The following is a 15,607-nucleotide window of genomic DNA, read 5'->3' as shown; positions in this document are numbered from 1 at the left end:
TAAAAAAATTGGATCAATCACTGTAGATAATATCGTATACACTTTTCATATTTTATTAAAGTTATGGATCTATTCAAAATCACATTATATGATACATGGTCGAGCCGGTGACCAATAATTGGTTCACACGCCATTTGTCCGTTCAGGATCCCGGAACTCATGTACACCATTAGTTTGGAATCAGGGTTTTCCAACTCCCCTTGATGGACCCTCTGTCTCCACCAATCCGGTTCAATCTCTGGATACTCACTTTTCGTCCTCTCAATTTTGTAAACAACACCCTGCTACGAGAATGCAGTGAGTAGGACTTCCCTGGCAGTGGATATGTACGGTTGGCCCTGTGAGGGCATTTCGAGAGGGAGTGCGGACTCTCCCCACTCTTGGCCGTACCAGGGCATTTGCAGACAACGAGTATAACTAATGGATATTGAAACTTTTAGTCTATATTTTCTGTTAATGAAAGTTTGTATTTTCGATAAATCAATCATTGAAAGCTCGATTGGTGTACTGGGATGCATACTGCTTCTTGATTTGATTTAAGTAGATTCAAAAAAATTCAATTGGACTAATATTCCAACTGTTGTATTTATATCTGACATTTCGTTATTATGTGTTTAATGATTTGTTAATTTATAGTGTTTAGTAAGAGATGTAAATTAATTTTAATGATTGATTCCTAAAACAAGACATTTAGATGTGGTGGAAGAGGATTTTGTATTCAATCTTTCAATTAATGTTTTAGCTACGAAACACCATGCAGCATGTTTAATCTGAATTGTAGTTAAGATTGTAATTAGTTTATTACTAGCATACTGAATACAGGTAGTAGTAATAATCATAATTCCTTCATTAAGTAACCTATATTTGATTACAGTAAACAACTTTCAACGCAAAATGTTCAGTATTGTGATGAATTCCCGTTTTATGTTCATTTTATTTGTAATTCTAAAAAGAGATTTCTATAAAAGATGGCTTTAGATAATGATTGGCTGCTATTCATATTCACCCGTAAATATTTATAAGTTGTTCCGCTTCCATGATACCTCTTCTTCGCGTTATATATTTAGTACTTGAATTACATGGCAATTATCTTTAATTTCTCCAAAGGACAGATAAGAAGAAAAGTATGGGAAGTACTTTAATAGTTCATTTTTAATTTTTTGGTAATCGAACTCCCAATAAGTTTGAAGCATTTGATGATATTAGGCCAGTACATGCGGTTATCATACGTAATTAGCCAAGCAGGCAAACTACAACTAATGTTTTCCACACGTCCAATGATCGCTCCGAAGCTGAAAGATAACTTGCCTGGATTAGCCACTTCTTTCTGTATCTATCAATTCAACTGCTCCTGTGGAGCAAGTTACATTAGCAGATGTTCTAGGAATTTGTATATTCGGGCTCGTGAGCACCTCTCAGTGTGATTAAGCAAAGGTGTAGTTAAAACGCTTAACAGCTTCAGTTTAGCTCATTTATTTCAGACGGGACATGCAGCCAACATGGAACAATCTTTCGCAATAATATATCGTGTTAACATCAGTCTACCTAATTCCGTCAGACTGAGAATCCTGACGTCTGAGGCAGCTACTATTCGGATGAAAAAAGCCAGAACTTTGCATTCAAAAGAAATATGTTCAGCCGCTCCTTTTACCCTGGCCAATTAGTTCATAATCAATTTTATAACATGGTGACCTAATTTGATTAATGTTCATTTTTATATCTTATCTACACATCTTACCATCGTCATTATTATTATTACACTTGCTAACATTTTCGATAAATTTTTTCAGCATCCACCCCTATCTACTATATCTAATCTAAGTCATATTATTCTACATATTACGGAACTTCTGATTTGTAATTACATTATTCTCTCTCTCATCCCATGTTGATTATGTTTATTCTGGTCATTTATCTCAATTTCATTTCACTTATAAACTGATTCAAGTTAACACTTCATATTAGTCATCCCAACACTAACGATTTGACTTGATTTTATATGACTAACAATCCTTGCTTCACATGTTGAACCTGGCCAATTTTATGGATTATTAATTTGAATTTATAATTGTAGAACCTGATGAGAAATTATTGAAAAAAAATATTCGTTCAGTCCATATAATTGTGTTTTAAAACAAATATAAAACAGAAAAACTCGGCAATAAATCCATGCCGAAAAATAGGTGACCCAGAAGTTTCAACAGACCACTGATGTATTAGGCGTATGTCAATTTAAGACAGAACCTTACCTTTAGTCAATACAAAATCTCTTCAAAGTCCCCATAGTGTTTAACAAGTTAATTATTTCTATACATTATTTTAACTTCATATTTTATTTAAAATATCTAGCGGTTACAAAGTTGGCTTTTAGTATGATATCAAAACAACTGTACTTCTATAAGAACTTTCGTCTAAATTAGAGCGAACAGTTTCACAGTATTTGAGCGCCGAGCTGATGTCAAACATTAACTAGCAGGAATATATCTGTAAAATCTCAGCGAATGAATTTGAACTCCTTGGAAAAGCTTGGACCAGACTCAACAGTCGAATCGTTGGAGCAAATTCAAATTCATTGGCTGAGATTTTACAAATATATTATTTCTATTTAACTGTACATCTATTTTATAATTCATACCCTTCATTAAACTAATTATCAGCCTTCTACGCCTTTCCTTCTTGTTCTCAAACCTGTGGCCCAATAATACTAAGAATTGTAAAAATCATATAATCTGTTATCGTACTTTTAAGACAATAATTTATTCAGTGATTACATTTTTACAGTAATAAGCTCTAGTAATCAGTAGTTTAGATTCAAGCTTAGTTGCAGTCAGACATAATTTGTTACTCGGACTGTCACATCTTTATTTATTTGTGGGAGAAAAGTGTGCGCCAGGACTTATTGAGTACATACTTCAATAAAGCTCAAACTTATTACTATTTTTAAATATTATTTGTCGTTAGATATGAGGAAAAAAACCTGCAAAATCTTATGATCTCTGACCAGCTTTGATATTTTTTGTATTTACTTACATGTAAGCATTTTTAAGTAATCAGATACTGGTCTACCCACTCTATTGTGAACCACATTATTTTGTTTAAGGGTTAATAATACTACCAAATTACCCGAACTGAAGCAAGGAGAAACAAAATTTGGCGTGACTATGATTTATAGACGAATTAGATTTAAGATGGTAAATCTTGGATTTTGGTGCCAAGTCAAATCATCTAATTGTTAAAATGGCGTTTTGGCACTTTAGTTGATGTCAGTTCGGGATTAAAATCTTAACTCTATTTACTAACCCTATTTGTAGCTATGGCTGAGTTTTGTTCTCTGAGTTACATGGTTTGGTCGTGGAGCTTTCATCGTTCTTGTGAACAACATCATCGGCACAAACGTTGCGTAGAAATGAAGTGTTCGAATTTCTCAACACATAACTCGCAGTTTGTCCTGTCGAAATAGACAATAACAGGTTAAAGTCCAACAGTAACCAATCAAGATCGAGTCCTCTGTGGAGAAATTCGAACACTTCACTTCTACGCGACGTTTGTACTGATGATGTTGTTCAGAGGAACGATGAGAGCTGTACGACCAAACTATTTAGCTCAGAGAGAAACACTCCCCCTAAACCTGTTTTCTAACGTTGAATCTTAATCTTACTTCCTCATACTAGTGCATAATCCTCTTGTGACCCTAGTAAGTGGTTGAATTTTTCAAAGGTCACTTCATCGTTGCTCAAAGATCATTGATAAATTATAGTCTCGCCCAAAATTCGATCTCGACTACATGTTATACAGTTGTGTGATCTGTTCAACAAGTCACTTCTGCTTTCAATTTTATCTTAGAGGTATCTAAATAAGTAATATCTCTTTCAAGTCTACAAAATCATTAATTTATATTTACTAATATGTTTTGTAGTTTGTCATTTGTTCTGAAAAAAGAAATTTTAAAATAAAACATGAAAAATATTTATGTAAGCTTAATTTTATTTATACTAAAGTGATTTATTAGTTTGGTTAATATATGCGTATATTGAATTCGTTTAGTTGACATTAACGTGTTTGTTTAGTCAGTTAACATTTTTATGGAAATCCATTCAACCCATGTTTCTTATTTTTTTGAAACTAAATTTTTAAATTTATCAGTTTATTGTTTCTTCTTTAATATTCCATCGAGAATTTCCCTTCATCATACATGAACACACACACACACATCAGATAATGAGTGATATTTAGGGAATTTATGTGTAATACATGTTCTTGTATCTGTTGTCAAAGAGTTGAAATAAAATGGTGGGAATAATATTTTGAAAATTATAAGTGATAAAATATATTTGACAAATATTAATAATGATTTGTCTAGAGGGTTGAGGAATTGTGTTTAATTTCAGGATTCTTCTCAATACACGAGATCAATACGATGAGATGAATTTATTAAATCAAGTGCTCGTTTATTTCATTGGCGTTGAGGCATGCTTTTTGTTTGCGGGCCCATGAACATTTTGTCTTGACAAATAGGTGTTGATACTTTCAATTTAGTATTTGGTAGTCAAGTGCTATAAACACTAGGCCACCACTGCTCATACGGTTGGGAGGCCCCCAAATGCTCTGGTACGGCCAAGAGTGGGGAGAGTCCGCACTCCCTCTCGAAATGCCCTCACAGGGCCAACCGTACATATCCACTGCCAGGGAAGTCCTACTCACTGCATTCTCGTAGCAGGGTGTTGTTTACAAAATTGAGAGGACGAAAAGTGAGTATCCAGAGATTGAACCGGATTGGTGGAGACAGAGGGTCCATCAAGGGGAGTTGGAAAACCCTGATTCCAAACTAATGGTGTACATGAGTTCCGGGATCCTGAACGGACAAATGGCGTGTGAACCAATTATTGGCCACCGGTTACCATGGGACTGCATCTGCTGATGTTTCTCTACTGCCTTGTGGATCAGATTTTTAGGTCGAAGGTTCCGGGTGTGGCCCCCTAAGAGAATCATCTGTTTCGGTTTGGTCACCTGGGCAGTATCACAGGCTACACACAAATTGGTGTCCAATTGTTCCAATATTTATGTGTTCACAATAATAAATGAATGAACAAATAAATACGGTTGGGAACAGCTTTTAAAATCACAGAAATAGTGATAATCTTCCTCTGTTTATTTCGTTATCCCTCATGAAAAACCTAAATCTGCTGTATACTGACTCTGAACTTTACTTGATAAACATGCTACTGATTTAAATCACTAGATCAGTAAATATTTAACATTATTAGTTTGAATTAAGTTGTTGCCAATTTTTAATAATTAATATATACTTTTTTATACAAGTCATACCGTCATTTCTTTTAAGTCTATATAGCTGTTTTAAAAATTGATATCTGATCAGTCGCTGATGCTGCATTTAACCTCACTTCTCATCTAATCCTCTTTAAACTATAAAATACTTGCTAATTTACAGCTTCTACTACATCTCAAAATCTCATCAACTGTGATCTAAGCAGTTTTGTATTGCATGCTTTCATTTACATAATTAATATAATTTATTGCTTCAGCTTCATTTCACTTTTCATTTTGTTATATCATGTGATGCGTGCGTGCCCTGTTTAGTATATATGGACGTGCTGATTCCTGCCAATCAGAGCGGAGCGAATTATCGATCAGAGCTATGATACACAAAAAGTCGTATAAGCAGTCTTGAGTACTTATCAGTCCCGCTATCTGCCTAGCCCAGCCATTTAGGTCCAGAACACTAATAACAGCCTCTGCAATATGAATCATTATTCACAAACATAATGGGTTTATATACCAATCAAACTGACCACATCATATCATAAAATAGAAAATAACATTTGTACAAGATTTGGCCAAATGTGGCTGTGAATAGGGGAAATAGTAATTGATAGACAGGGCATAACTGAAGAATGGTAAATCATATAATAATTGTCTATGGGTCAAAATCAAGTATATAATAAGAGGAACACGGGTACGAATAGTTTAGTTACTTAACAATTATACAATAAGAAATATACATATCATATTGGTCCATAAATAGTCCTCAGAGTTACCATTCATAATTCTCCACGAGATACAACGCATTTAGTCATTAAAATCTTATTGAATTAGTTTAAACACTCTTTATTTAACATTATATAACAGTCCTTTTACAGGTTATTTACTATGGATTTCATTCAGCTTTTTTATTCTGTATAAAAAATATTCTTAATTTATAACAAGTCAATAAAATTTCTCACTGAATAGAAAAGGTAACCATGATGATATTAGCATCACTTCTAATGCTCTATGACATTGTATATTTCTATACTCTTGGAAATAAATTCCATTTAAATCATTATTTAATCGAAAAAGAAAAAGAGAGATGTTAATGAATTCATTTGACATTAGCTAAAGGCAAAATAGAATGACCCAGAATAAAAGTTTGTTTCTGACAATTAAATTAATTTTTTTTTCAATAATTTATTATTGATAAATGAAATGAAGGATAAACTTAAATAGAAAAAAAAGAATAAAAGAAATCTCTAATGAACTTTATGAAACATAAGAGAATTTAACTTTGTGAAAAAAGAAAAAAACAATTTACGAAATTTGTTCATTGATTTGTTACATTCTGTTTTATTATTATTATTATGTAAACACATAAATATTGGTACAAGGAAGCATCAGATACATATGCGCCACACAAATCTCATTTGATTTGTGTGAAGGCTGTGATACTGCCCAGGTGCCCAAACTGAAGCAGGTGGTTTACTTAGGGGGCCACACCCGGAGCCTTTGACCTAAAGGTATGATCCACAAGGCAGTGGAGCAATTTAAGGAGATGTAGTCCCATGGTAGCCGGTGGACAACGATTGATTCATACGCCATTTGTTCTCTCAGGATACTGGAGCCCGTTGCACCATTGGTTTGGAATGAGGGTTTTCCAACTCCTCTGGGCGGACTTGCCGTGTGTACCGACCCGGTTAAAGCGCCGGACATTCGCTTTTCGTCCTCTCAATTTCATAAACAACAGTAATGCCACGAGGAGGCAGTGAGTAGGACTTCTCTGTCAGAGAGCATTTCGAGAGGTAGAGCGAACTCTCCCCACTCTCGGCCGTACCAGGGCATTTGGTGGAAAGTTTTAAAGTTTAATTTATTCAAAAGATGCTTTCATTTTAGTCTAATAATACTACTCATACTACTACTACTACTACTACTACTAATAATAATAATAATAATAATAACGATCCAATAATAATAATCTAATTCACTGATTATATTTGTTATTTTCTTTTTGTTTGTACGAGAATGTTTTTTATATTTCGCTCTTGTCAACTCACATTTTGTAAGTAGTATGTAAGCAAGTACTTGAAATGAATTCAGGTTGTTTCATTATTACGGTCATTTCATTTTACCTATTTCTAGTTGCTGTTTACGCGTTGTTATTTTCATAAGTCATTAAATATGTTTAATCATTGTAAAATATAAAAAAGGTATAAAATGAAACACTTTATCATTTATTGTTTGTTTTATAGAATTAAGAAAAGGCAAACAAAATATTAAATGAAAATTTTGTTTGTTCGATTGACCCCTTTTTCATTTTTACACTTTTCAAATATACTTAAAGATAATTCATTATCGATGATTATAGGATACATTCATATTGAATAGATTATGAAAGCATAACTCTAAATTGTATACTTGATTATTTTCATAGTTGAAAGCGTAAGCCAATTGAAGCTAGACCACCAGGGAAAACCTGGAAGCACTGAACGGCCGTTTTGTTCTATTGTGCGCATCCACGACCTCGCCTCGCGAGATTCGAACCCAGGACCTACCAGTCTCGCTCAGAGCACTTAACCGATAGACCACTGAGCCGGCATCCGATGGTTCAATTGACTCTCACCCTTTTCAACTATGAAAATACTAAATCTCCACAAAAACTCCTTCTGATGATATTTAATTATTATTTTTAGAAAAAAAACTGTATGATGTGTCAACATTTTTGGTTGTGATATTTTATTGTTGCAATAATATTTCATCCGTTGAACTTAACAATCTAATTACGATGTCACCATAGTACTTTGGGATGCCATCACTACCACCAGTCACTATAAATAAACGTTGTTTGCTATTTGTTTTCCGAGGAAATGTTTTTATTTCCATGATTTAACCTTTATATAGGTAGATGAATTGGCTCAGATTACGTTTTTGTCGTGGGGCATTCAAATATTTCTGCCCAGTTGTTTGATTGTAAGAAATCTGTGGTTAAAAGATCGTTAAAATTCCTAATGAACTTGATATTTGTTCTGTAAAGGTACAGAACGCATCAATAGTCCGCACTATTCTCCTCACAGCAAGTGTAATTGAAACCCTATAGATATTACAGTGATTACCATTAGATCAATAAGCTGAGATTTATCGGTATTTTTCATTCTCTATATTAGATAACTATCATTACTCTTGATGAAAGTTCACTGATGACATTGTATTATTTATCACTGGAAAGAACCCTGGAACTTTCATTAATTTTCAAACATTTTCTTCATAGATGAAAATTGTTTAGAAAATTTAAAAAAGCCAAAAAGAAATGCTCGGCTGTTCTATCTTGCACAAAACTCCTCATACTAGGATATGATGTTGATGCTTTTCATTAGCTCTAGTTTGCGATGAAAGCTGTTATCAAATTTATTCATCTCACATTAATGATATGAAGTTGATGTTTCTGCTGGAAGACTTAAAGGACTTCAATCTCTCTCATGCTTGGACTGAATAGCCGTCGTACACTTTACACTTTTCATTCATCTTTTGATTGATTTGAACAATCTTTAAGTTACTTTATCTTTTCATAACTGTTATCCATTTCACCATCTATTCGAGTCATAGTTTTTACACTACTTATTCTGACTGGTATTATTATGATTTTGTCTGACTTTAGGATCCATTTGCATCATATGATGTGAACAGTAATGATGATAATCCAGAACCTCGTTATTTAACAAGAGATAAAAGTAATACCAAGTAAGTCTGTTATAAATTTCTTTCTATATATTTAATATAATCGTAATTCTAATAATTTCTATACAAACTGTTTTCTAAAAAAATCTTCAACGTATGTATAGACGTTGAAGATAACTTTGTTTAAAAAACCTAGTGTAGTAAAGCCTTTTACATTTTGGTAACAGTATAGTATATTGACACCCTTGAGTTAACTAGTCAGGATTGCGATGAAGTCTCGTGTATTTTGAACGAAATTTAAAGTGCAGTGATACATAACTTGTATGTCATTACAATTGAATTAAATATTGGCAATGTTTGGTTGCTAAAATTTTTGAAATCAACCGAAAGTGAAACTAAATTACAAAATATATCTGCTTTTAAAGCAGAATGTGTGGTAAAGTACTTAATGTGATACAATAAGTATTCATGAGTGCTTCATTAGGCTAGATAGTATTCCCCTACTCTAAACTGTACTTTTGATTCTAGTCCCAAATTTCATAAATGTGTAAACAGAAAAGTGACAAGAAATTGCATTATAGTTGATGTCAGTTAGTAATGAAAACACTAACCTTTATTTGTAAATCCATCTCAGAACTCCAGCTTACCTCGTAATATCTAAACCTAGGCTTTTTGTATTATCGCTAGCGATAGTTGCTGACGAAAGCTTTAAGGGTTGATAATTCTACTTTACAACAATAGCCCGACTATTATTCTGCAAAACTTAACCTTTTTCTTTTACTACAAAGAATAATTCGAAATATGATGATTGAATATTAATTTATTATTCCACTGTTATAATATTGACTTTTTGCCGCTAATTCTTTTATAACTAGGTTCTGTTCCCTAATTGGCTGATAGATCCTTCAAAGTCATCAGCAGATATCACTTTTACCTTAATTCTATAAAGATATATGTATATCATAATTATTTTTGTCGATCATAGAAATTCCGTATTATACGAAGATAAAATAATCTAAGCTTTTTCATAGATGTTTATCTGTGTAGGTTACTTGCAAAATTGACAAATAACTTGGGAGGTAAATCACAAAAACAAACGATGGAATGAATATGATAATAACAACAATAGTAAAAAAAATGAAAGAGAAAGTGTATAGGAAAAATAAGAATATAGTGTGTATATATTAAAAGAAGGTAGTATTTGTTTCAGTTTTGATAGTTACTGGTCACCTAAACTATGTAATGATAATCAATCTCGAGATTGATTTCCAGACTTTAATAATAACTCTTTTACTTAACTCAAACGTGTTGTTTATAATTCAGTAAACTTGGTAAGTATATTTTGTTTGTACGTTAATTACAGTCTATTTGATTATAATAACAGAGTTGATATAAATTTGTTGTATAGTTTATCTGCAGTAAAATTAATGTCAGCAGTCGTTGTTCAATGTTCGTATAAAACGTCTTCATGGTTCTATTCAATTTATCATTGGAAATGTTGAATTGTTTTCAACTCAGGATAGCTATAATTAAATTCCTCTTTTGTTTAGACTAATATTTTCCTGAATAAAATAAAAGTTACAACTTGTGTATGGTTTTATGTTTAGTCAGAAAGGGATTTGTGTGCTCGAGGAGCACAGAGAATAGCGTAAACCAGGAGAGATGAAAAACTGAAAAAGTGTGCCGACGACATAGGTAGCGCACATTGTGCTTACGTTTATTAAGGGAAGCAACAGACAACAATGGAAAGCAACACAAGTCTTAGATTACGACAATCTGGAAAATGAAACTGAAAACAGACAGTTTAAACTGCTACACTTGTTACTGTCTGCCTTACTTTTCAATTAAAATATTGAATAAATTCAACGTAGATGTTGATGATTATTTTATTGTGTGATCATGCCTGTTTGTGTATGGATTACCTGTTTTGACTCAATCGTTGATTATTCAATTTAAATATCATGTAATATTAGTAACTTCTGTTTAACAATATTTGTGATATTTCAATCTTGAGTAAGCTTTTTAGTTGAAGTAATTCTGTTCGAATTTCACTCGAAATGAGATCAAATAGTTGAAAAATTCTTAGAATAATAAGCTATGACATAAATAAGCGTCAGGAATATGTGAATTTTATGTTATACTTGTTGGTAGTTCAACTAAGTTTGTGCTATAACTACATATTGTTTGAGTCCGGACCAAGAATGAATGGGAGATTCTTCCTTAGGAAATTGCATCTAATAAAGCTGGATCGATGGGAGGTCTGATATATAACAACAACTCAACGGATACAACCTCACACAAATATAAAAGGTGATGACTGAATTTTTAGGAATGTTTTTGTCTCAAGAAAAGACATTAAGATTAGTGAATATTATAATATATATAATATTTTATATCCTGTAATAACAATCAGGAATGGGTATGGATTACCTGTTGGCATCACATCACAGTGGTTACAATATTAATGGGGTGTGAAAGTTTATAAAAGTTTTCGTTATTTTGGTAACTTCAACAGCTTAGATTACTATTTATTTGAGTTAACCCCAACATTTCTTTTCAACAACTGATACACGCCCCATAAGAATGATCCTGAGTCCTCCTTGTTTACAGTACTGAATAGGACAATGCGTTCGAAGGTCTCTTGGTTTAAAAGTTTATTCTAAGTAAGACTAAACTTTATTTTAAAATCATAACATTTCTAAAATCTTGAAGTGTTGAATAAAATATTCTTACCGTTGCTTTGTATTGAAATTTGAGTCTCAGTTTTACTCATTTCTTTTACCAGTTGTCTTCAATCCTAGATGATTTAGCTAATGAACTGAGTATATATATATATATATATTGTATTATGAAAATGTTTGCTCACCATTTACTTGTCGTCACCATACTATTTTTCTTTTCCTATAAAAAAATTTTCTTTTCTCTATCCATAGTTTGATGTTGCCATAAGTCTATTTATCGTAAAGTAATTCAAGCAATAAAAATCAATGCAACATACTTTCTACCTACTTTTTTTTTAAAAAAATTTCAGTTCAATGATTTTTTTTCTTTTTTTTGTATTCCCTTTATTCGTTTTTTCATTTACAATGACATTCATTTTATAGGATTTTTGTTGGTATGCGATATACGCTGATGATGATGATAATAGTAATCTATGATAATGAAATTTAAATTTATTCCTATATTTTTTTCAAATAAATAGTTGAGCTTTAAGCGAAATTTTCAAATTCAATGTTTCATTATTTTTTTTTAAAAAACAAAATTATCAGTTGAACAATTTTCAATTTTGTCTTATGGATTAGTTTGGAATTTATGACTAAATGCTTTAGGGCAGCTTGTGGATTTACTCTATCAATCTCAATTGAATAATCTATGGAAAGTAATCAATTCTTTTATATCATATACAATTTATTAGTACTCATCGCTTATTTAAACTAACGTTAGTAATTGTACATATTTTGTCATTTCTAATACTTTCTAATTCCTAAACTAGATTCTAGGAAATTATCGAAAACAGTAGTTATGTATTTCATCTTATCCTGATTAAATAAAAGATAACAGATGTTTACAAAAGTTATAGTTCAAGCCAATAGTTTGAAATGTTTTAATAATGAGTAAGGATAAAAGGGACGGGCAGCAGTTATCCAGTCATTATGACAGTACCAAGATTTTTTTGTACGTATTAGTTGGGGGTAAATTACCAAAAATTGGTTGAGTTGATTAAATGTTGTGTTGTCATCACGATTTTGACTGTATTTTTGTAAAAGACCCATTAGCAGCTGTGTATGTTCATTCTCATTTTTTTAAATGACCTAGCTATTCCGCTGTAAATTGCTCATTTAATGTAATGTAATAATGAATTACAAATTTAAATGATATAACTGTATAAATATTCAGTTCGATATAAATAATCTTAGCCAGTTTTTCGAAATATCACCTGTAAACTGTGCCTATTATGTTGATAAACTACATGTTTATACTTTAACCTAATAATATACTATTTGAGTCTCATAGATACAAGAATTGGTATGGTTTACTGTGAATTTAAAAACTTATATTATTTAATCACTGAGTTGTAGTATCCAATATCATGCTTGTCTAGTTCGTTAGTCTTGATTGAACTGTACTGATGAGCATTATTTCCCTCAAGATTTTAGACACACCTTTCTGATGAGTGCTAGCCAGCACAAAACCCATGTTTACGGTTTTATTGGCGATTTCTGCCAACCATTTATCAGGATGAAAGCTATAATAATAGATGTTCAGTGTACCCTAATTTGCTGTTTCAAAAACAAATCTATTACATAATTGTATATAGTAGTAAGTTTTACACAAATACCGAATTCAACACTTGGATATCCCTTCTCATTTTCATCAGTTAACTTATCTATCAGTGTACTGTGAATTATAATAGTCTCAGTAGTGGCGGAATCTCAGCCATAGTTTTTACGATGTGACCGCCATGGTATATGTATAGGTATCACAGTGTAAAATAATTGACAGGTATCAGTAAGGAACCTTGAATCATTTTCTATGCGTAACGTCCAAAAGAAAAGCGCTTTTTAAAATGTAGAAATCTGAATCACCTAACACTCCAGTTGAGAAAATTCCTAAGTGATCGTTCAGGATGTGACCAATATTTTTTATAAATTGGTCATTCGTATTATCTAATCACTTCTTGATAATCTTATTTTGATCGAGCACCCAATACTGATTGAATTTAGTTGTTCTGCATATCTGAGTAAACTACATTTACTTTTTCCCATCGTTTTGTTTGGGGAAATCCTTGTCAGAGTTCCTAGGGACCCAGAAATCCCAGGAAATGTTTTATTCAGTTGACATTGGGTCGGATCCTCGCAGAATCATTTAGAGATTGTAGAATCACATGTCACGGCTTTTAGTGAATATTTACTTGTACTGATATTATATTTATTATGGTTCCAGTAGCTTAAATTCGTGTGTAAATGCATAAATGCCCTCGTTTATCTGTACATAAACCTAACCTTGGAGTAAAGAATTCTTCCCACACTTCTCGTCTTTTCTCTTATGTTCAAGTTACTGTGTTGATTAAACCTGAAGTTATTAGAAGCGGCTAGGAAATCTGATCGAGTGTTCATTTAGCAGATATCATGGATACACTCTTCTTGAGTGAGTACCTGATAGGAGATGAAATTTGAATCCAGAGCTTTTAATCAAATAAGCAAAGATAGATGATGGCTGGTAGTGGAATCCAGGACGTGCGTCTCGCCATATTAGCTAGCCACCATCCATCTTTGCTTATAATGCTTGTGATCTAAGACAATCCTCATGGGATGCACATATGCCAATAAGAGACTGATCACTTGCAGTCCTAAACATCAATGAGAAGACTCAAATAAACAATAGAAAATGAATTTTATATCAAACGTTTCTCAACATCTAACGACATTGAATAATTTTAGTCATTCCTCCTTGATTTCATCTTCATCTGACCATTGTATTGCAAAATTAACCGATTTTATACAAAGATTTCCGAGTCGGTTTTTAATCACTCATACTAATAAAGAGTTATAAACGAGTCAACACGTAAAAAACAAAATTGTGAATTCTGTTAAAACCTAAATTACAATGTTGTCTATTGTTATAGGGCATAATAGTTCTAGAACATACTTGTTTGTTCTGCCATATACACATGATTTTCAAAAAAAACGAGTTAAGCATACACTTAAAATGAAATAAGGAAAAATCTAAAGACCTGAGAAGTATGTAGCAGTAAATAACTACTATGTATAGATGATGACGCACAAAGGAATGACCTTGGCTCTCTTCCTTCAGATTTGTTTCTGTATGAATTTCTCTTTAAAAGGTAACATTTTCCGAATTAATTTTTCTGTGCTACATGTTTGTTTGTTTACATTCGGTGTGAACACAGAGAATGTTATGGTTAAGCAACTGTTTATTCATTTTATTTTAAAAACTTATATATAAAATTACATTTCATTACTATTGGCATTATTATTTTGACTCGCTTAATAAAGTCGACTAACTTGAACCTATTCATTTTTGTGTCCTGTTCGAGTGTTTATGACTAACTGTTTGACCTCATTTGAAGTCATCTCGTCAAGGAAACTTATACGGTGTCTAAGTGCCCTATCACAATTATGGAAAACTGTCTAGTCTCAATCGCTCATTATATTACTACTTTTAATGTGAACTGGAAGTCTTTGATTAATGACTTACTGTTTAATTTGTTATTGGTCGAGTCAACATTTTAATTCCTCTGAGCTATTTATTCAACTGTCTTAGGAGTGATCAATTTTCGTTATAAAGCATAATTGTTTTTAATTTAATGTAAATACAATTGATACTCAGGCTTTTTCATAGTTATATATATATACAAGCAAACAATTTTTTTCAACTAGGCTTTCACCATTCTTTACTCTGATGTATTATAATATTTATGTAAAAACATTAAACCAATCAAGCCAGTTTATGAACCAGTGATTACAGTCGAATAGATTGCATAAATAAACAATAAGTAGAAAGTACAAATTGATGGTATGATGAAGGGTGTACTAATTGTGATAAGAATAATAAATGCTTGGGTTAATGTTTCATAATAGGAAATAGGTCAAGGACTTAAAAAATATAGACACTGAAATAGCATTCATTAAAATTATTGAAA

General features: G+C 32.1%; 1 protein-coding gene across 1 annotated transcript in view; it reads left to right on the top strand.

Annotated features, from left to right (window-relative positions):
- Positions 1 to 15,607, top strand: part of Smp_160240 (furin-1 (S08 family)) — a gene marked incomplete at both ends in the record, with an annotated part of 92,697 nt that overhangs the window by 44,636 nt on the left and 32,454 nt on the right. The window contains one exon of the mRNA XM_018797034.1: positions 8,924 to 9,006. Coding sequence (XP_018652116.1) covers positions 8,924 to 9,006 — 83 coding nt within the window. The remainder of the gene's footprint in view (positions 1 to 8,923; positions 9,007 to 15,607) is intronic.

The sequence above is a fragment of the Schistosoma mansoni genome, chromosome 4, assembly GCF_000237925.1.
Source record: "Schistosoma mansoni strain Puerto Rico chromosome 4, complete genome".
In the NCBI taxonomy this organism is placed as follows: domain Eukaryota; kingdom Metazoa; phylum Platyhelminthes; class Trematoda; order Strigeidida; family Schistosomatidae; genus Schistosoma; species Schistosoma mansoni.
Note: the sequence above shows the minus strand (reverse complement) of the source record. Positions and strands in the feature narration are given on the sequence as shown.